Raw genomic sequence first — 22,835 nt, forward strand, 5'->3', positions numbered from 1 at the left:
TTCTAATAATTCTGATCTATTTCTTTCACTAATGTTTTTTAATGTGAGATCTAGATCACTCTTAGGGTAGTTGGGATTGTTCTTCAAAATCTTGGGTAAGGGAGCAGTTTCTCCGGAGACGTAGAAACTGGCTTTTTGGTATGCCATGAAGCCAAGGTTTATGATAACAACTAGAAACATCAATAACATTATTGGTACAGACTTTTTTTTTTTTAAAGTTTCCGTATTGATAATGTCGTTCTTGATAAAAATTTCTAAATCTAAAAAGTGGATAAAAGAATTGCTATACTCCCAAGTTAAAAAAATACCTCTATCATTTTTATTAAGTGCTGTAGGAACTGGTTGAGGGAATCTTCAGAACCTTCCCAAATAAAAAACAGATCATCTATATATCTAAAATATGTGACCAGGTTTGCCTGCCAGTCATGCCCCCCCAGTATGGCAGTGGATTCCCAATCTGCCATAAATAGGTTGGCATAACTGGGGGCAAACCTGGTCCCCATATTAGTACCTTGTTTCTGCAAATATAACAAATCCAAAAAACAAAAATAATTATTATTTAAAATGATTCTAATACCTTGGATAATAAAATCTATTTGGTGGTCTGGAATATTATTTTCAGCTCTTAAAATATTTTCAACTGCTGCACACCCTTTGTCGTGAGGAATAATAGTGTACAGATATTGTACATCACACGTAACTAAAAGGTACGTTTTCTTCCAAATAAAATTGTTTAAAAACCGGAGTAGAGTCATAGAGTCTTTTAAATATGACTTCATACATTTTACTGAGGGCTGTAGGAGAATATCCAAATATTCTGATAGATTGGATAAAATGGTATTAATCCCTGACACAATGGGCCTACCTGGAGGATTAGTAACATTTTTATGAATCTTAGGTAAAAAAATAATAACAGGAATTATAGGGTGGGACACGTTTAAAAAAATCTAATTCTTGTTTACTTAAAATGTTTTGTTCCCGACCACTAATTAAAAATGAAGTTAAAACTTGTTGAATTTTAGAGGTGGGGTCTTGTGTTTTTCATAAACATTGATTTCACTGAGTTGTCTCACAGCCTCTCCTATATACATGCCCTTAGTTAATATTACTATACCTCCCCCTTTGTCAGCAGGTTTGATGACAATATTTTCGTCTTTCTGCAGTTGTTGTGATGCTTCTCGCTCGAATTTTGTGAGGTTATCATGATCAAATTTTTTTCTCTGAAGTTTTTCTAAATCTTTTGTGACTAGCTTTTCAAAAACTTCTAAAGGACCTGATTTGAAACTTGAAGGAAAGAAAGTAGATTTTTTTCTTTAATGGAGTAGATATTATATTAGGAGATCCTAATTGTGGGATAACCGGAGATTGGGAAGTGAGTGTTTCTGTATTTTTACAAGCAAAAAACCTTTTAAGGGTGGCTTTCCTGACACATTTATTGACGTCAATGAATGCTTGGAATGGTTTGAATGGGTTCGTAGGAGCAAATTTGAGCCCTTTTTGTAGGACTGAGATTTGGGTGGATGTAAGTGCTTTTTGGGATAGATTGAAAATACCCAATTCTTTCTCATTAGTCTGATTTATTGTCGTTCTTGCCTTTCTCTTTTGGACTCTTCTCATTATCTCATTATATATAACATATACTGCTTTTTAATTTATAAGTCTTGATTATGTATTCTACCACCTGCATTGTATGTATCTTTATAACTTATATCTGTCATTTTTTATATTTTTTATGTATATGCCCTTTCTGGGCTTTGAACTTATGCTTTTTCCCACTATTTCAGTGTCTGCCTGCATTCAGCAGGCAGACAATCTAATTATTTTCGTTTTCGTCACTCCTCTGTAGGAGATGACGATTTTTTAACCCTACCCTCTTTTCGGGCGTCATTAATGAGAACTTTACATGCTTTCCATTAATACGGAACGCATGCGTTTCACCGATTGTCACGTGACGCGGAATTATTCTAGTTGCGCGTCACGTGACTCTTTTATTTCGTTTTCAACATACTTATAAGCTTCATTTTGCGGCGAAAATGGCCGCATCTACTTAGTATTTTACACTATTTTCTATTACTTTGTAACTACTTTTTATTATATGCACTATGTTAATGAGATCACTATGACGTCACTATGGCGGGAAATTCAAATATTATTGTACTCTATATAAATTCATGTATGTCAGGTCATGTCTTTCTTTTTATTATCTACTTGAAGAAGCCTTTTCAGGCGAAACGCGTTTAGATACTCTTTTTATATACACATATATTGTAATAAAGGAACTATTTTGGCACCACATATTCTGTCAGGGTATTTATATCGGCAGACATTTTGTGCTATGATAGAAATGAAAGTGTATATTGTCAGAGTCACTCTGAACAGAGCAGACTCCATTTTGGATTTCAAGTTAACAAAAGACACAAGATTTCTATCCCTTCTGTAAAACTGACCACTTTGCCAGAAGCTAAGGAATGCTTAGTATATACAAACCTGTTGATAAGAAATGAGAACGGGGGATGGACAGACTGTCTAAATGCTAATGGAATATAATTAATTCTAAACCCAGACATTTGTGAAAGAGAAGATTAAATAATTTAATTTTACTTTCGATATTGTATAACGTCCCATTGTAAGTTTAGGGGTCATATTTAGTTCTAACTGTCATATTAGGAATTATAGCAGAATTGTCTGAAGAAAGCCCAAAGAAACTCTTTGAACTGACAGAAAACTTAAATTATAAATAACCATAAAGATAAGCTAAATGACGTCAAAATAGCCACCAGGAAAAGTTAACTCTTTCCTGGATAGGTATGTTTAGTGGGACGAGACTGCCCTCTATAGACCAAATACTTACATTGCTATCTGGAAGGTAACCACACCTCCAATTTTCTATTGGTCTATCACCTAGTGAATTTTTCCCTTTAAAAGTTAAGACAAAGGGAAGAGAGAGGTATGCAGAGTAATGCAGAGGGATGCAAAGGAAGCAAAGAAGCAAAGAGGTGAGCAGTCGGGGGCAATGCAGAGAAATCCATGACAGATATCCACTCTAGGGCACTCAGAATTTCTTGCACACCAATCACACATCCATTCAGTTCCTGAGACTACCTACTAATCTTCTGAAAATATCTACTCAACTGGTAATTATACTGGTTTCATTTAATTAATCTAAATTAATTAAAATTTTCTAAGAGCATGATAAATGACTGGATAAATCACGATCCAATTTCGATATTTAGATATCTTAGTTACTAAAGAATATATAGTTATAATATTCTATTCTGCAGATAGAAAGGAATAATTATATATATTAATGTGACATATCACATGTTAGCATATAGTGATATTTATCCAGGTGTATTGATTTGCCCTAAAATAAGGTAAAATATCTGTTTAGGCAAGTTAAGATTCTGTTTATAGAATATGGTAGATTACTCTTATTGGATGGTTCCAGGAAATGACTAATGAGCTGGTTTAAATGTTATTTTATTTAAAATTACATGAGAATAGGTCTTAATTACCTAGGAGGTCTAGCCAGCATTGAAAGGGTTATATTGACCCGCCCTGCGGAGCTCAGTACGCGGCGTGCCCTCCATGGGTGAACATGGATTAATTTTTGTTTGCGCTCGTTTTTGTTTTTGTTTTTTAAAGTGCGACGGGTATGATGGATTTTTATTTGGCCTTTTGGGGGGCTGAAGAAAGAGAATTTAGAAAAAAGAAGACGTCAAATGGTAAGTTTCATTTTTTTTTTACAGGTTAGTTATTTTATTCCCCCTCACTATTTTTAGGGTGAGGGGGGTAGGTAGGGGATAGAATGTTTTGGGTGGGGGGGGTGACTAGGGGCTTGGGATCCCTAGTCACCTTGATAAGGGGGGGTTCATTTAGGGCCCCCACCCACCGCGCAGGGGTGGGGGCCAGGGGGGGAGGACAGTAGGTCCCCCCTTATTGTTTTATTAGGGCCCCCACCCACCGCTCAGGGGTGGGGGCCAGGGGGGGAGGACAGTAGGTCCCCCCCCTTATTGTTTTATTAGGGCCCCCACCCACCGCTCAGGGGTGGGGGCCGGGGGGAGGACAGTAGGTCCCCCCCTTATTATTTTATTAGGGCCCCCACCCACCGCTCAGGGGTGGGGGCCGGGGGGGAGGACAGTAGGTCCCCCCCCTATTGTTTTATTAGGGCCCCCACCCACCGCGCAGGGGTGGGGGCGGGGGGGGAGGACAGTAGGTCCCCCCCACTTATTATTTTATTAGGGCCCCCACCCACCGCTCAGGGATGGGGGCCAGGGGGGAGGACAGTAGGTCCCCCCCCTTATTGTTTTATTAGGGCCCCCACCCACCGCTCAGGGGTCGGGGCCAGGGGGGAGGACAGTAGGTCCCCCCTTATTGTTTTAATAGGGCCCCCACCCACCGCGCAGGGGTGGGGGCCGGGGGGGAGGACAATAGGTCCCCCCCCTTATTGTTTTATTAGGGCCCCCACCCACCGTGCAGGGGTGGGGGCCAGGGGGGGGAGGACAATAGGTCCCCCCCTTATTGTTTTATTAGGGCCCCCACCCACCGCGCAGGGGTGGGGGCCAGGGGGGGAGGACAGTAGGTCCCCCCCTTATTGGTTTATTAGGGCCCCCACCCACCGCGCAGGGGTGGGGGCCAGGGTGGAGGACAGTAGGTCCCCCCCATCTTTAACCCCCGCACAGGGGGGGGGGGGTGTTTATTAGGTTAGGGGCATATTATTTACTAATACTAAGTAATCTTTACTTAGTATTAGTAAAGTTGGCTGAAAGACCAATTTAGGTCTTTCAGCCTTTTAGTAGATAGCTCCCTGATACCGTGGGAATTAGGGAGTTATCTACTAAGCGGCTGCAAGATGCAGCCGCGGCAATGAATAGGATCGGAGTTTCATTCATTAGAATGAAATTCCGATACGATCAAAGTACCGAATTGCATCCTAACACCAATGGAGAAACAGTACTCATTCTGTTAGGATGCAATTCGGCAGTTTTGCTGGCGTTCTGTCTAAGTGACAGGACGTTCGGCAATACTGACAGGAAGCATTGTGGGAACAGGGAGGAAAGCTAGGGATCATGGGAAAATTGCTCTGACCAGCGGAAATGAAGCACACTTTGCTCCTCCGCTGGTCTGAGCTGGTCAAGCGGAGAAATCCTCCATAAGACAAAGAGTCCCTACTTTGTCTTATGATTTTAAAGAAAACTAAAGAAGACAGGAAGAAAAGAAGAACAGATCCCGAGAGAGGGGGAGAAGAGGAAGAGATTAAGGTAAGTTCGGCATGACAGTGCCGCTTTAAGAAAGAAGCATAAAGAATCCATAGGTGGGGATTATACCACCCATACACTTACATCGAGCAGTATAGCCTGCTCTATATAACGTGAGTACATTTTTATCTCTTATTATTGTTTTATCTACAAAACAGAGAGCACTATATATATTTTTTCTTTTACAATTTTCGGCTGGATTGTACCAACGTTGGACTTCTGACTCACCCGACATACCTGCCAACCAGCGCCACTTCACACATACTTCAGTGGGGATTATTCCACTTCACGCATTCAATATCAGAGCTGGATTTTAGCTCTGAAAAGTGTGAGTAATACTTATTTCCATTATCCTATTAGTGTGTATCATTTACATACTGTACCATTGGAGTCCTGTTTTCCCCTTTCTTTCTTATATGTTCTTCTGAACTACAAGCACATATCCGTAAAGACCTACTCCATTTTCAAGTGCCTTCCACATTCGAGAGGATTGTACCATTTTGGACTTACGTAAAGTTTTCTGGACTCATATTTATTATTTTATTATTATATTATTTTATTGTTTTTAGGCGCACCCTTTTTTTCTGTTTTGTGCTACTTTTGTATTCTATTTACTATTAGGGGATTAGAGGGAACTCTCCTTCTATGTTAAAGTGTGTAGCCGTTTATTAAGCTTTATATATTTCTCTGTGGCAGCTTAGCGCTGACTCTTCTCCCTCTTTTTTCTTACTCTACTAATACATGTACTCCTCACTTACCAACCGGGTTCCATTCTTACAAGCCGGCCGTAGAACTAATTGGTTGGTAAGTGAGGAGTTAAGGGATTCCCTGCTCTGGTGCGCTTGTCTATGTTTGGGGAAATTTCCCGAACATAGACAAACGCAGCAGAGCAGGGAATCCCTCTAATCCCCACGAGGGCTCACACTTACCCCCACACTAGAGAGCTGGTCGTAAGTGTGAGCTGTCGTAAAACAGGTAGGTTGTAAAATGAGGACCACTACGAAATATCCACTATTAAATAGGAATCTACATCGAGGCCAGGAGAGGGTGGAAAACACCTTCCACTTTCATTGGGCTTTCAATGACAATTAAAATACATAAAAACATACATCACGCCTAACCCTGATGACCTACCTGTTAAGTCAGTACCACATCCACACTAACCAGGGCTCAGTCATCCTCAGGGACAACCTGTCTATTGTCTTCTCTATACTGTGCTATTCCTCGGGTTATTCTACTTCCAAATGTTGCCAGTGCTATTAACACACTGGGACTCCAAGGCCCTTAATAAGCATATTAAACCTTTCATATGACACCAAGGAAATCAGGACTTCCACTTTTGAAGCTTGAAGACATACCCTCTCAAGTGGAATACATTTTCCCAACTTCTGAGACTAAAATCTAGCATCTGTCTACAGGAAGCTCATTGTTTGGCTGAGTGTGAGTACATACTCCTGACCCTCCTTGGAGCAGGCGTTTAATCTTTCCTGACGTAAATCTGGCCACATTGCTCCATCAACACCCCTAATTATTCCCACAATAGGTAAGGATGACCTACTGCTCCTTGGTGAAAGATCTGGAGCTTCGCCCAAACTCCACCATTTTCCTACTTTTTACAAGGAATCCAGTATTTCTGGAAGAACTCTCTGGATATGAGAGGTTAGTGGTTTGTTCCTCGTGCTTATTCCCTTGTCTCACACAGCTGCCTATGAAAAGCCCAGAATTGTACCAGTACACTGTTACACTATCCTGAAACAGTCAAAGCGGTGTTATGGTTTATGGTTATTGCTGCAGATTTCATATCTTACCCTTTTGCCACAATGTAATTGCCCCAGCCTTACCCTGATAAGAGTCTGTGCTGAGTACACAGCTGTAATCTGCCTCCATGCATAGAGTCGCAGACTGTGTCAGAGCGTCCTGCAGAATTTGCTCAGTTACGGGAAACAGTGTGGAAAAATAATGCAGGACCACCATATGTCCACCCTGCAGGCTGCAAGAGACAAGAGATAGAGTTAATCCTATATCGGTGTACATACAAATAAACACTCAAACACAGTGGCCGAACTAAAACTGGTTAAGAAGCAATGAGGAATCCAATTCAAAAAGTCCATCGGGTGGCCCAGGCACAAAGGTCTGCAGCGACCCTTATCAGCAATTTCCATCGATGGCCCTATGTCCACCTTATCGGCCCACTGAGCATGCAGTAGTTACCCTGCTACTCTCACACATTTAGCTTCTATCACACACAAACACTCTCACTTACATTCATAGAGCTACTATAGCACACTCTCACACACACTCACAGAGCTACTATAGCACACATACACTCTCACACACACTTACAGAGCTACTATAGCACACATACACTCTCACACACACTCACAGAGCTACTATAGCACACATACACTCACACATACATTCACAGAGCTACTATAGCACACATACACTCTCACACACACTCACAGAGCTACTATAGCACACATACACTCTCACATACACTCACAGAGCAACTATAGCACACATACACTCACACATACATTCACAGAGCTACTATAGCACACATACACTCACACATACATTCATAGAGCAACTATAGCACAAATACACTCTCACACTGTCAGGATCCCGCGGGCGGCTGCGAGGGGAGGCTGCAGTCCGCTCGCGGCACTCATACTCCAGCCGTCCGCGGTCCCCTTCCTGCCATGTGTTCGGCGGGCGGCATCCTCCCAGCCATGGATGCCGCCCGCGTCTTCCTCCAAGTCCCCCAGCGGCAGAATGCATGACGCTGCACGCTGGGAGACCGCCCAATTTGTTACACGCCGGGGTCAGCCACCTGACCCGGCATTAAAGGCACAGTGCCTCAATCACAGTGGGAGGTTTAGATATCTCCCATGTGTGATTGTTAATTCTGATTGGAAATTATCCAATCAGAATTAACCTTCTGGTTTAAATACTTACCTTTCCTGTTCCTCCCTGCCCTGTTGAGGTCTTTGCTCGCTAGTATTGATACTGAACTTGTGCTTCTGGTTACGTACTCTCTGGCTTGTTAATCTGACTTTGTGACTTTCTCCTACCCTTTGACCTCGGCTTGTTTCTCGTTATTCTGTCTTCTGGTTCCCCTTACTCGGCTTGTCTCCTGACTATTCTGTGTGTGCTTAGCCCGGCCACTCTAAGGTCCGGTACTGCACCTTTTCTGTGTGTGTGTGTGTCTTAGCGTGTTGGGTTCCCCGTATCGTGACACACACACATTCACAGAGCTACTATAGCACACACTCTCTAACATTCACTAACAGTGCTAATATAGCTAACATACACTCACATATACATTCACAGAGCTACTATAGCACACATACACTCACACATACATTCACAGAGATAATACAGCACACATACACTCAAAGAGCTACTATAGCACACATAAACTCTCACACATACACTCACAGAGCTGCTGTAGCACACATACACTCACACATACACTCTCACACACATTCACAGAGCTACTGTAGCACACATACACTCACACTTACACTCACAGAGCTACTATAGCACACATACACTCTCACATTCACTAACAGTGCTAATATAGCTAACATACACTCACACATACATTCACAGAGCTACTATAGCACACGTACACTCTCACACACACTCACAGAGCTAATACAGCACACATACACTCACAGAGCTACTATAGCACACATACACTCACACTTACACTCACAGAGCTACTATAGCACACATAAACTCACACATACACTAACAGAGCTGCTGTAGCACACATACACTCACACATACACTCTCACACACATTCACAGAGCTACTATAGCACACATACACTATCATACACTCAGAGCTACTATAGCACACATACACTCTCACATTCACTCACAGAGCTGCTATAGCACACATAAACTCTCACACATACACTTACAGAGCTACTATAGCACACATACACTCTCACACATACACTCACAGACCTGCTATAACACACATACACTCTCACATACACTAACAGAGCTAATATAGCACACATACACTCACACTTACACTCACAGAGCTACTATAGCACACATAAACACTCACACACTCACAGAGCTACTATAACACACATACACTCTCACACAGACTCACAGAGCTTCTATAACACACATACATTCTCACACACACTCACAGAGCTGCTGTAGCACACATACACTCACACATACACTCTCACACACATTCACAGAGCTACTATAGCACACATACACTCACACAGCTACTATAGCACACATACACTATCATACACTCAGAGCTACTATAGCACACATATACACTCACACACTCACAGAGCTACTATAACACACATACACTCTCCCACAGACTCACAGAGCTTCTATAACACACATACATTCTCACACACACTCACAGAGCTGCTGTAGCACACATACACTCACACATACACTCTCACACACATTCACAGAGCTACTATAGCACACATACACTCACACTTACGCTCACAGAGCTACTATAGCACACATACACTATCATACAATCAGAGCTACTATAGCACACATACACTCTCACATTCACTCACAGAGCTGCTATAGAACTCTCACACATACACTTACAGAGCTACTATAGCACACATTCACTCTCACACAAACACTCACAGAGCTGCTATAATACACATACACTCACAGAGCTAATATAGCACACATACACTCACACTTACACTCACAGAGCTACTATAGCACACATAAACACTCACAGAGCTACTATAACACACATACACTCTCACACAGACTCACAGAGCTTCTATAACACACATACACTCTCACACATACACTCACAGAGCTACTATAGCACACATACACTCTCACATTCACTAACAGTGCTAATATAGCTAACATACACTCACACAGCTACTATAGCACACGTACACTCGCACACACTCACAGAGCTAATACAGCACACATACACTCACAGAGCTACTATAGCACACATACACTCACACTTACACTCACAGAGCTACTATAGCACACATACACTCTCACATTCACTAACAGTGCTAATATAGCTAACATACACTCACACATACATTCACAGAGCTACTATAGCACACGTACACTCGCACACACTCACAGAGCTAATACAGCACACATACACTCACAGAGCTACTATAGCACACATACACTCACAGAGCTACTATAGCACACATACACTATCATACACTCAGAGCTACTATAACACACATACACTCTCACATTCACTCACAGAGCTGCTATAGCACACATAAACTCTCACACATACACTTACAGAGCTACTATAGCACACATACACTCTCACACATACACTCACAGAGCTGCTATAACACACATACACTCACAGAGCTAATATAGCACACATACACTCACACTCACAGAGCTACTATAGCACACATAAACACTCACAGAGCTACTATAACACACATACACTCTCACACAGACTCACAGAGCTTCTATAACACACATACACTCTCACACATACACTCACAGAGCTACTATAGCACACATACACTCACATGGCTACTATAGCACACATACACGCTCACACAGGTCCAATAACATATATACACTTGCACACATACACTCACATAGGTACAAACAGATACACCCACATAGCTACTATAGCACACACATACACTCTCACACATACACTCACACCGCTCCTAATACACACATGCAGCCCTCACATGCTTACACACACAACCACCAAAATACATACTATGTCCTTCACATATTCAGGCACAAATCTCCCACCACACACATAGCCCCCCATAAAACTCCCTTCACAGATAGCAGAGGAGTTTAATAAACAGTTGAAAATGCTAGGAGGGGAAATAGAGAATGGTGAATTGGAGAAAGACGCTGGTGGGGTTAGGGTGACAGATTATGGTATGGGAAGAGCGAGAGGATGGGCAAAGATAATGAGGTAGATTTGTCGAAATGTTCTGAAACATGGAGAAAAAATATAAAAGAAGGGAATGTATCAGGGGTTCCCTGGTTTCCGTGGTTACAGTCCCAATTTTAGTACTTTAGATCAAGTTTTAGAACTGTTTGATAAATTTCCCCTTGGGGCAGAGAAGTCAGGGGGCAGAGACAGCTTTATAAAGTTGGCGTGGATTGGAGAAGAGAGGCAAGATCAGCCTAAGATAGGAAAACACCAAATATTAGAGAGAGGAAAACACGGACAGATTATTATTATTTTATTATTTATATAGCACCAGCAAATTCCGTAATGCTGTACAATGGGATGACTGACAAGTATATGCAAACCGAGGTGGTAATGAGACATGTATGTACGTAGTGGGGAATCGCGATGCAGCCTAGAACAAGATCTAACCCCATTCAACCCCCCTGTAACGACAGACCACTTAGTATGGATGAAACAGGCCACAGCATTTATTATCACAAACTAAATTACTGCATAACACATCCATAACTTTATTTATTCAATCTCTTCTTTTCTGTAACCAAAACGTTAGACATAAATAAGCATAAATTAACATATATACATATATAACTCCACACATAGTGTTATACAGTGACCCAACCGTCCTTGCCAATAAACATACAGTGGTTCCAAATCACCAATCCCTCTCACCTCCCCCCTCGTCATAAAAATCATATCTTTCCAATGCCCGCCATCAGCCGACCTTATCCACGCTCGATGGGCACGAGACCTCAGGCAACCTAAAGTTTAACCTTTGGAGCAGGGGAGGTTTGAGACCTTAAAAACTTGTTCATCTCATTCCATATACTTAAACGTAACCTCAAACTCAATTGGCAAGGACATACCCACACCACCACAACCAGCCATGGCCTGTTCCACCACTTCTCGCAGTGCTAGACTAACATAGAATAAATACTGCACCAGTAAATGAAATGACAATTCGTGATCAATCTAAAAAACACAAATAACACAACATAGTGGAAAATGTATATATATATAATGATAGACTCCTCATGTAGAGTAAAGCTCACAGGATTTAAAGCCATCCCAGGCTCTGTATAATATGCAGGAGGGTGCTAAAACGATATCCTTGAGGAGAGCAGCACAGGATACAAAGTGCAGAATCCAAAATGTATTGAACAAATAAACAACTAAAACAGGGACAATACGCAGTGTATAAATAGTAAAATATACGAAGCACAAAGCCTAAATAAAACACCGCAGAGTAAATAAGAAAAAGTCCCAGATACAATACATTGGTCTAGCAGCAACCGCGTTTCAACTCCAGCCGGAGTCCTCCTCAGTGCACCATTAACATAGGCCTCATCTGACCTCCAGCAAGCGCCCCCATCCCCTCGAGATAACAAGGCCACATCCGGCCAAACCCCAAGGTGAACTGGAATCCCCCAAGCCCCCAAGACAAAACTAGAAACCCATCTCGTCCGATTCCCGATGGCAGTGCACCAGGGCACTCACATTGCTGAGCGCACTGCCAACAGGAACGGGCGATAGCCTCAGCCCGGCCCCTGAGAACCTCTGGTAAGAAACAGAATGCGTAACATGTCCAGATTTAAGAGCACCCAAATCCCAAATAGCCACCGAACCCAGGTCATTCCACCCAGACAGATGACAAAAACCCGTACCCCTAGGAGGCGGGACAGCTGAACCAGGATGAGGAGGAGCCACACCTCCCTCATGTATCTGGCGCCAGACCACCGAACCTCCACTCCCGTCCCAAATGACATATGAGCATCCCACCCTCCTTATTCCGGGGTGGGGGGGGAGAGACAGTAACCGCGGAGAGAAATCCATTTGTAGACTGGCAGGGTTAACCCAAGGAACCTACCAACCTGAACCCCACCATTCAAGCCCTGTGAACCAGTGGCACAAGCACGCCCAGCCTTGCGGCGTCTGTAGCCGCCCCCTAACCGGACTGAAATGCCCCCTGAACTCACCACCATCCTTACCCAGGAATTCAAGCCCCAATTGGAGCACCCCAACGATATGGACGCAGGCGATAAAACCCGGCTTTGAGAACCAAACAATGGGAGAGGAGGATGAACAACCGAGGGGCGGAAAATCCCTCACCGAAGGAAAACAGGACACATGTGGGAACCCGGCGCTCCCCCCAATTGGAATGGTATATTTCCAACTATCCTGGGAACCGAACACATCCTGTTAGGAGCCTAACCGTTACCCTGTGCATTCCATCTACCGCAAGAGAAAGCAGAAAGGGCCCGGTTATGTCAACCCCACAACATCCAAGAACGGAACAGATTCTATTGATGAATCAGCCAACCGCTACCAACTTACCTTTCCCAAATACAACAGCTGTCGAGCGGCGAAGCCTGAAGGAAGTCCATTCCGATGCTTACTCGATCCACCAAAACCCCTTCCCACCTGCAGATGACGAACGGGAAGCCGCCAGGGAAATGCTCTCATCCAGCCTGATCGGTCACACTTTACTGTAGCGGGCCCCGGACCGCGCGACCACATCTCCACTGCCTTATAATTTGGCCCCGCGGAGCCCCCCGCCTGAAGTACGTCCTACCGTGAACAAGATAGAACCCCGGGAAAAACCCCATCTGACCAGACACTTGCAGACTCAAGCAGCACAGAGCTAGGCGCCGCAACCAGGTTACCACCGGGGTAGAGGGTACTGCCACATGATACAGACAGCCTGCACCACCCCACGATTGTCACAATGGAAGACCTACCCACCTGTCTGGGAGTTGGGTACCCCACGCCTACCATGCCACCAGAATGGGGAAGCTCCAAGACAACCAGTCTGCAAGAGCCCCGATGCTTGCCAGCTCACGGAGCAAGAGTCAGCACACCATGGGAATAAAAACCAATTAGGCCCCAAAAAACCCCAAACCCGCTGCAGCGGCAACAAGTGGAAGTCAGTGGAAGGGACTTAGGGGGCCCGATTGCACAAGCCACCGTTAATGGAGGCCCAAAAGGAAAACCCCATAACGCCCCAAGGGCAACACCGACAGGCAAAGCCCAGCTTACCCAGGAGGGCCACATTAAGAGGCACATAGCCACAGAACACTGACTGTCAGAAACAGAAAATAAATAAAAGTAAATAAGAAGAAAGTAAATAAGAAATCATGCAAAATTGACCCTGCCCCTCTACAGGCACCATGTCCCAAGGGGGGGGGGGGGGGTTCCCGCGGAGCGGACTTCGGGAGCCCCTAAAATTGGTCGGGAGGTAAGCCTACCAAGTTTTCTTGGTAAGCCGCTCCTGCACCACCCGAAGGAAGTCTCATATGGGCCGAAAGGTCCTGCTCGGAGAGCACCCACGTCCCCCATCCCGACCGATCACCCAAGCACGGGTTTGAGGGAACATATCACTGAGAAAAAAAAAACCCTCACCACTGCTCCCTATTATTACGCGACATGCGCAAGTCAAGCAGGCCATACTAGCACCCCGCAGCAGCGTCGAGAGCCACCCTAACCGCCTGCCTCTTGGGAGGCAACGCCAGCGCTATAAGCTGCGCAGGATGCAGCAGGAAACTGTACTATAACACATGATAAATACTGATAAAACGGGGGGGGGGGGGTTAAATAGCCGGAGTGGACTCCGGTGTCCATTTACCGTTTTCCTCTTCTTTTTTTTTTTAATCTTTTATTTCTCAGTCAACTCAGGCCTTTTTTTTTTTTTTTTTTAATTTCCAAATTTATGCTTAATATATTCATTCAGTTTTTTTTTGTGTGAAATTTGTATCTATAATTTTTATTTATTTATTATTTATTTTTTTATTTTTTTGTGCGCACTAATACCCCCCCCCCAGCTCTAAAGGGGACCCGATCGGACGCAAGAAGGGACAACGTACTCACCAGCCAATGCCCGGTGCACCACCCGCGGCATAACAAGTGTAGAAGTCCAGGCAGAAGACATCGAAATCAGCTTCCACTGTTTTCTTCCAAGATGTTCCAGGCGCCACCTGCTGGGCATTTCTATGAACTGCAGCCAGGACCTGTGAGAAGGGCATGGAGAGGACGTGCCACCAGGAGGCAGCCGAGGTAAGTAACCAGAGAGAAGAGCAGAAGGCAGAGAGAGAAGAGCAGAAGGCAGAGAGAGAAGAAGAGCAAAAGGCAGAGAAGACCCAGAAACAGGTAAGAGCAGGGGAAGTGAGGAAAAAGGGTGGGGGGGGGGAGGACATAGAGGAGAGAAACAAAGAGAGTGGAAGGAGGAAGAAAACAGAGAGATGGGAAAAAAAGGTGGGGGGAAAGAAAGAAGGACCGCCAGGAACAGAAAGAAAACAGGGGGACACCAGGGGAGAAGATGAGGCCCCCCCCCCCGGAAACGCCAACGGGGGGGGGGAGAAACCGAAGACGAGAAGAGGGGGGGAGGGTGTCAGGATCGGGACAGGGATCCAACACGCAGAGTACAAACAGTAGCCAGATACGTATACCGGACCTTAGAATGGCCGGACTAACGTAAGTAGTACAGTATAGAATGGTCAAAGACAAGCCGAGGTCGAGGGTAACAGAAGACAGGTAAGCGAGAGACAAGCCGAATCAAGGGTAACAGAGATAAGCAGAGTAAGGTAAACAAGCCGGGTCAAAACCAAAAGGGATAATAGAATACACAAGCACTGAGTGACTAGAACAAGCTAGAACCACGACAGGGCAATGAGCTAATGAAAGAAGCTCTGTTAAATACCCTGTTCAGAGCAGTAACCACGCCTCCAAGGCGTCTTGATTGGTCCTGCAGCAATTGACTGACAGGTCGTTCCGGGGGAGTGTCCTGATGACTACTTCCTGCCTAGATGCTGTAAAAGGCAGTCACTCCCTCGCGGCCGGCCTAGCATGACCGGATAGACCGCGGGGAAGGGAGCCATCAGGCCGTCTGGATGGAGGAACAGCTAAGTCTCTACCTCTTTCGGAGGTAGAGACCACAGGTACCCTGACAGTACCCCCCCTCTCAGATACGCCCACCGGGCGGAATGAACCGGGACGAGATGGGAAGCGAGAGTGATACGCCCTGCGGAGACGGGGAGCATGAACATCCTCCTGAGGTACCCAACTCCTCTCCTCAGGACCATATCCCTTCCAATCAACCAGATATTGTACTCTCCCCCGGGAGATTCGAGAATCAATAATAGAGTTAACCTCATACTCCTCCTGACCCTCCACCTGAACGGGGCGAGGAGGGGCTATTGTGGAGGAAAATCTGTTACATATGAGTGGTTTCAGCAATGAAACGTGAAACGAGTTCGGGATGCGTAAGGTATTAGGAAGAGCTAAACGATACGCAACTGGATTGATACGGGTCAGCACCCTGTAGGGTCCAATATAACGAGGAGCGAACTTCATGGATGGCACTTTTAAACGGATGTTCCTCGTGCTCAGCCATACCCTATCACCTGGAACAAAGACCGGAGCCGCCCTTCTACGTTTATCAGCGTGTTTCTTAACCAACATAGAGTTGTGCACAAGGATTTGTCGAGTTTGATCCCACAACTTCCTCAAATTGGCAACATGAACATCAACCGACGGCACCCCCTGGGAAGGAGAATCCGAAGGAAGAATAGACGGATGAAAACCATAATTCATGAAGAAGGGGCTTGAATGAGTAGAATCGCAAACGAGATTGTTGTGTGCAAACTCCGCCCAAGGAATCAAACCGACCCAATCATCCTGGTGTTCAGAAACAAAGCATCGTAAATATTGTTCAATTTTCTGGTTGGTACGTTCAGCAGCTCCGTTAGACTGAGGATGATAGGCAGAAGAAAAGTTTAATTTAATACCAAGTTGAGAGCAGAAGGACCTCCAAAAGCGGGAAACAAATTGGGAGCCTCTGTCCGATACAATTTGAGAGGGTATCCCATGTAGGCGAAAAATCTCCTTAGCGAATATCACTGCCAATTCGGGAGAAGATGGGAGTTTAGGCAGGGGAATGAAGTGTGCCATCTTAGTAAACCTGTCAACCACGGTGAGGATAACAGTCTGTCTTTTAGAGATAGGTAGATCGACAATAAAGTCCATGGCCAAACAGGACCATGGTTTTTCTGGAACCTCCAAGGGGTGCAGGAATCCACATGGAAGCGTATGGGGTTGTTTGGTTTTAGTACAAACTTCACATGCAGCGATGAACTCCTCAATATCCCTCCGTAAAGCAGGCCACCAGAAGTCCTTAGAGATCAACGCGTAAGTTTTGCGAATACCAGGATGTCCCGCCATCTTGCTATTATGTAAACACTGTATAAGTTCCAGTTGAAGAGCAGGAGGAACGAAATGACGGCCCACAGGAGTCTGTTTAGGTGCTAGATGTTGCAACTTAATGATCTCGGCCAGTAATGGAGAATGAATCCTGAGAATCGTATTAGCAATGATATTGCATTTCGGAACTATAGAAGAAAGAACTGGTTCAGGTACAGTAGAAGGTTCATATTGGCGAGATAATGCATCAGCTTTAGAGTTTTTAGAACCAGGTCTGTAAGTCAGTACATAATTGAAGTGAGTCAGGAATAAGGACCAACGAGCTTGTCTAGAGGATAAGCGCTTAGCCTCCCCAATATAGGACAAGTTTTTGTGGTCCGTCAAAATCGTAATAGGGTGTAGGGTCCCCTCCAACAAATGTCTCCACTCCTTTAAGGCTTTAATGACTGCTAACAGTTCCCTTTCCCCGATGTCATATCTGCTCTCAGGCCCAGAAAATTTCTTAGAGAAGAAACCACAAGGGTGTAACGGTTTATCCACCCCTAACCTTTGAGACAGAACAGCCCCAACTGCTGTCTCAGAGGCATCGACCTCAAGCAAGAGTCGTATCAGGATGGACTAGAATGGGAGCCAAGGCAAAAAGTTCCTTGAGAGTCTTGAAAGCACCAAGAGCTTCCTTAGACCAGAACTTAGTATCAGCCCCTTGTTTGGTCATATTGGTAATAGGCGCAATGATAGAGGAGTATCCTTTAATGAAGCGCCTATAGTAGTTGGAGAAACCAATAAACCTTTGGATAGCTTTGAGTCCTTTGGGCAAGGGCCAGTCTAAAATAGATTGGAGTTTTACAGGATCCATTTTAAAACCCTCCCCAGAAATCACGTATCCAAGAAAGTCTACCTGAGACTGATCAAAACTGCACTTCTCCAATTTGCAATATAGGCCATGTTGCAGCAGCCTGTGTAATACCTTTCTGACCTGTCTATGGTGAGTCTCAATCTCCTTAGAGTGTATTAGTATGTCGTCCAGGTAAACAATAACACAATCATGCTGAAACTCCCTAAGTACCTCATTAATCAAATCTTGAAATACTGCAGGCGCATTGCAGAGTCCAAATGGCATAACAGTGTATTCGTAATGGCCATACAGGGTATTGAATGCCGTCATCCACTCGTGACCTTGCTGGATTCTCACCAAATTGTAAGCCCCTCTGAGATCTAACTTGGTGAAGATTCTGGAGCCCTTAAGACGATCAAATAACTCGGTAATCAGTGGGATAGGATAGGCATTTCTGACAGTTATTTTATTCAAGCCTCGGTAATCGATACATGGTCTCAGCGTGCCATCCTTCTTCTTAATGAAAAAGAACCCAGCCCCGGCCGGAGAAGAAGACCTCCTGATGAATCCCTTTTCTAAATTCTCCCGAATATACTCCTCTAGAACCGAGTTTTCCTGAACAGACAAAGGATATACATGGCCCCTCGGAGGCATAGTGCCGGGTAGAAGCTTAATCTTACAGTCAAATGACCTGTGTGGAGGCAAAGAATCGGCATTCTTCTTGTCAAACACTGCCCTTAAGTCTAGGTAAAGGTCTGGTATTTGTCTTTCTGTGGACTGAGTGGGATTCTCTGGTATGTTAATATTAGCTAATGGGGAAACCTTGCACAAACACCGATCCTGGCAGCCCTGGCCCCACGAGAGTATCTCTCCTAACTCCCAATCGATAATAGGGTTATGTTTTTTCAACCATGGGTACCCCAGAACTATGGGAACGGAAGGAGACGAAATGAGCATAAGAGATAACTTCTCCACGTGTAGGATACCAACATTTAACTCAATGGGTATGGTTTCACGAAAGATAACAGGGTCTAGTAGTGGTCTACCATCTATGGCCTCAACGGCCAAAGGTGTCTCCGTTAGCTGGGATGGGAAATTGTTCTTACTAGCAAAGGCTTGGTCGATAAAATTCTCAGCAGCACCGGAATCTATCAATGCCATAGCCCTTACTACTTCCTTCCCCCAAGTTAAGGAAACTGGTAGCAGAAGCCTGTGATCTTTATAATTAGGAGTAGAGGACAAAATAGAAACACCCAAGGCCTGTCCTCTAGAGAGACTTAGGTGCGAGCGTTTCCCGGGCGGTTAGAACAGTTCGAGAGTAAATGACCCTTGGCCCCACAGTACATACACAAACCCTCTCTTCTCCTGTGCTGTCTTTCCTCCTCAGAGAGGCGGGTATACCCTTTCTGCATAGGTTCAGTAAACAAAGATATCGTGGAGTCAGGACTTGGAAAAGCGGGAGCTAACCTAAAAGAAGGTCTCTGGTTCCTCTCTCGAGTGTTCGGTCTCTCTCTTAGACGTTCATCTATACGAGAGATGAACGAAATTAAATCCTCTAAATTCTCAGGGAGTTCTCTGGTAGCAACCTCATCAAGGATTACATCAGATAGGCCATTCAAAAATACATCCATATACGCCTGCTCATTCCACTTGATTTCTGCCGCCAGAGACCTGAACTCTAGTGCATAATCCACCAGTGTTCGGTTCTCCTGTCTCAGGCGCAACAGTAATCTGGCTGCATTAACCTTTCTACCTGGAGGGTCAAATGTTCTTCTAAAAGCAGCTACAAATGCGTTATAGTTATAAACTAATGGGTTATCGTTCTCCCATAGTGGGTTGGCCCATCTCAGAGCTTTCTCAATGAGTAGGGTGATAATAAATCCTACTTTTGCCCTATCTGTAGGATAAGAGCGAGGTTGCAATTCAAAGTGGATACTAATTTGGTTTAAAAAACCACGACACTTCTCAGGAGCCCCACCATAGCGTACTGGGGGGGTAATGTGAGAAGAAGCACCCACTGTGGCTACCTCTAGACCTGAACCGACAGGAGAAACAGGGGTATTACGTATCTCCTCTGGTGGGTTATTGGCACAAGCTAATAGAGCCTGTAGCGCAAGCGCCATCTGATCCATTCTGTGATCCATGGCTTCAAACCTAGGATCAGGAGCAGCCAGCTTACTGTTTGTACTTGCAGGATCCATTGGCCCTGTCGTAATGTCAGGATCAGGACAGGGATCCAACACGCAGAGTACAAACAGTAGCCAGATACGTATACCGGACCTTAGAATGGCCGGACTAACGTAAGTAGTACAGTATAGAATGGTCAAAGACAAGCCGAGGTCGAGGGTAACAGAAGACAGGTAAGCGAGAGACAAGCCGAATCAAGGGTAACAGAGATAAGCAGATTAAGGTAAACAAGCCGGGTCAAAACCAAAAGGGATAATAGAATACACAAGCACTGAGTGACTAGAACAAGCTAGAACCACGACAGGGCAATGAGCTAATGAAAGAAGCTCTGTTAAATACCCTGTTCAGAGCAGTAACCACGCCTCCAAGGCGTCTTGATTGGTCCTGCAGCAATTGACTGACAGGTCGTTCCGGGGGAGTGTCCTGATGACTACTTCCTGCCTAGATGCTGTAAAAGGCAGTCACTCCCTCGCGGCCGGCCTAGCATGACCGGATAGACCGCGGGGAAGGGAGCCATCAGGCCGTCTGGATGGAGGAACAGCTAAGTCTCTACCTCTTTCGGAGGTAGAGACCACAGGTACCCTGACAGAGGGAAACTGAAAAAAAGGGGGGGTGCAGGGGAGAGAGACCCCCCCGGGGGGTGCAGGGGAGAGAGACCCCCCCGGGCACGATCCTCATTGGTCCCCCCACCCCCACACTGCCGGGGCCCAGTCCCAGGCCCTGCCATCGCGCCCGCCATGCGGCGGTTCAGGAAGGCTTCTGGCCGTCCGCACAAGGCGCGGGATGCGCCGCGGGATGCGCCGCCCGCCTCCCACAGCCTCTGGCGCGAATCCCAACGCCGGAGGCTGCAGCCCGTGATCCAGCTGCAGGAGGGGGAGGCCGCAAGTCCTGCGCGGCGGTAGTAGGCCGCGCATCCTCCGTGGCAGTTGTAGGCCGCGTGTCTGGAGCCTCAGACATGCGGCCGGGTGAAGCCTCGGGCCCGGGCCCCACCTCCTCAACCGGGCCCGAGGAGCAGCATCAGTGGGGGTAGCAGAGCCGGCGGGCGGGAATGCTGGCTGGCACCATCGCGGCCCCCATGAGCAGGGGCCACAGAGAAGGCCCCAGATGGATGAAGACAGGCCGCGGGGGGGGGGGGGGAAACCCACACCGGCAGCCAGCTAGGGGAGGGGGGAGCAGGGGCCTGTTAGATACCACAGGGAAGGCCCCAGAGGGACCCAGGCCGCGGCGGGGAGCACCCACACCGGCAGCCACCATGGGAGAGGTGGGCAGGGGCCACAGGGAAGGCCCCAGAGGGACACAAGCCGCAGGGGGGAGCACCCACACCAGCAGCCATCCCCAGGGGAGAGGAGTCAGGCAGCCACCCAGGGGAGAGGGGAGCATGGGCCACAGGGAAGGCCCCAGATGGAGACAGGCCACGGGGGGGAGCACCCACACCGGCAGCCACCATGGGAGAGGGGAGCAGGGGCCACAGGGAAGGCCCAGAGGGACTCAGGCCGCGGGGGGAGCACCCACACTGGCAGCCACCATGGGAGAGGGAAGTAGGGGCCACAGGGAAGGCCCCAGATGGAGAGGGGAGAGGAGAGCACCTGAATCAGGAGTTGCCAGCCACCATCCATGCTGCAGCAGCTCTGAGGGAAGCCAGCAAGCCTCAACCTCCATCCCTCAAGCTGTGTAAATCTGCAGGCCCAGGCAAACAGGAGCAGGAGGACAGGAAGCTGTTTGCTGGCCCGAATCCCAAGTGGCACTGAGGTAAGACCTCCCCCACACTAACTTACACAGAACATAATCCCACCCACACACTCTTTCCCAACCAATCCCATGCATCTATCCCCACACGCCTACATGTGCCCTTGTCCGCTTAGCTGCGCTATCTCCCCAGGGCCTGTAAGTGGGACACGAGTGGCGGATATGGATATCCTTGCAGCAGCCCTGAGCAACCCTCCAGAAACGTAAGAAAACATAATTATCAGTTTATTCATTAAACTTGCTGGGAATTTACTAACAAACCAAAATGTAGCCGAATAGGACATTTCAATTTTGGCCATTGTTACCTAAAATGTCTGTTTTAGTTAAATAACCCCAAAGATGGTGAAAATGGGATGACAACCCCTGTGTGTCCAACTTGTCTGGTTACAACTACATGTCTGTTCGTCCACCCATTGGAAAGCGCTGCGGAATTTAATGGCGCAATGTAAATAACATAATAATAATAATAATAATAATAATAATGGAGGTGTATGGGAGAGAAATGGTTAAAGTCAGGTACACATGTATCGATGTCACATATAATATACACCTTACTGGTGGGATGGTTTGTGTGGCGGGTCTGCTGCCTAACTGTGAATTGCCTTGTTTTATATGTGTGGATGTGCCCTCCTAGAATGTGTGCTTCCCCTGGGTGGCCGCCGGTTCGT

General features: G+C 45.9%; 1 protein-coding gene across 4 annotated transcripts in view; it reads right to left on the reverse strand.

The window, feature by feature from the left end:
• Positions 1-22,835, reverse strand: part of LOC134609276 (protein HEG-like) — a 385,710-nt gene that overhangs the window by 137,456 nt on the left and 225,419 nt on the right. For all 4 annotated transcript variants that reach the window (XM_063452931.1, XM_063452928.1, XM_063452927.1 and 1 more), the window contains one exon: positions 7,100-7,248. In XM_063452931.1, the coding sequence (XP_063309001.1) occupies positions 7,100-7,248 (149 nt within the window). The remainder of the gene's footprint in view (positions 1-7,099; positions 7,249-22,835) is intronic.

The sequence above is a fragment of the Pelobates fuscus genome, chromosome 4 (assembly GCF_036172605.1).
Source record: "Pelobates fuscus isolate aPelFus1 chromosome 4, aPelFus1.pri, whole genome shotgun sequence".
NCBI classification, from domain to species: domain Eukaryota; kingdom Metazoa; phylum Chordata; class Amphibia; order Anura; family Pelobatidae; genus Pelobates; species Pelobates fuscus.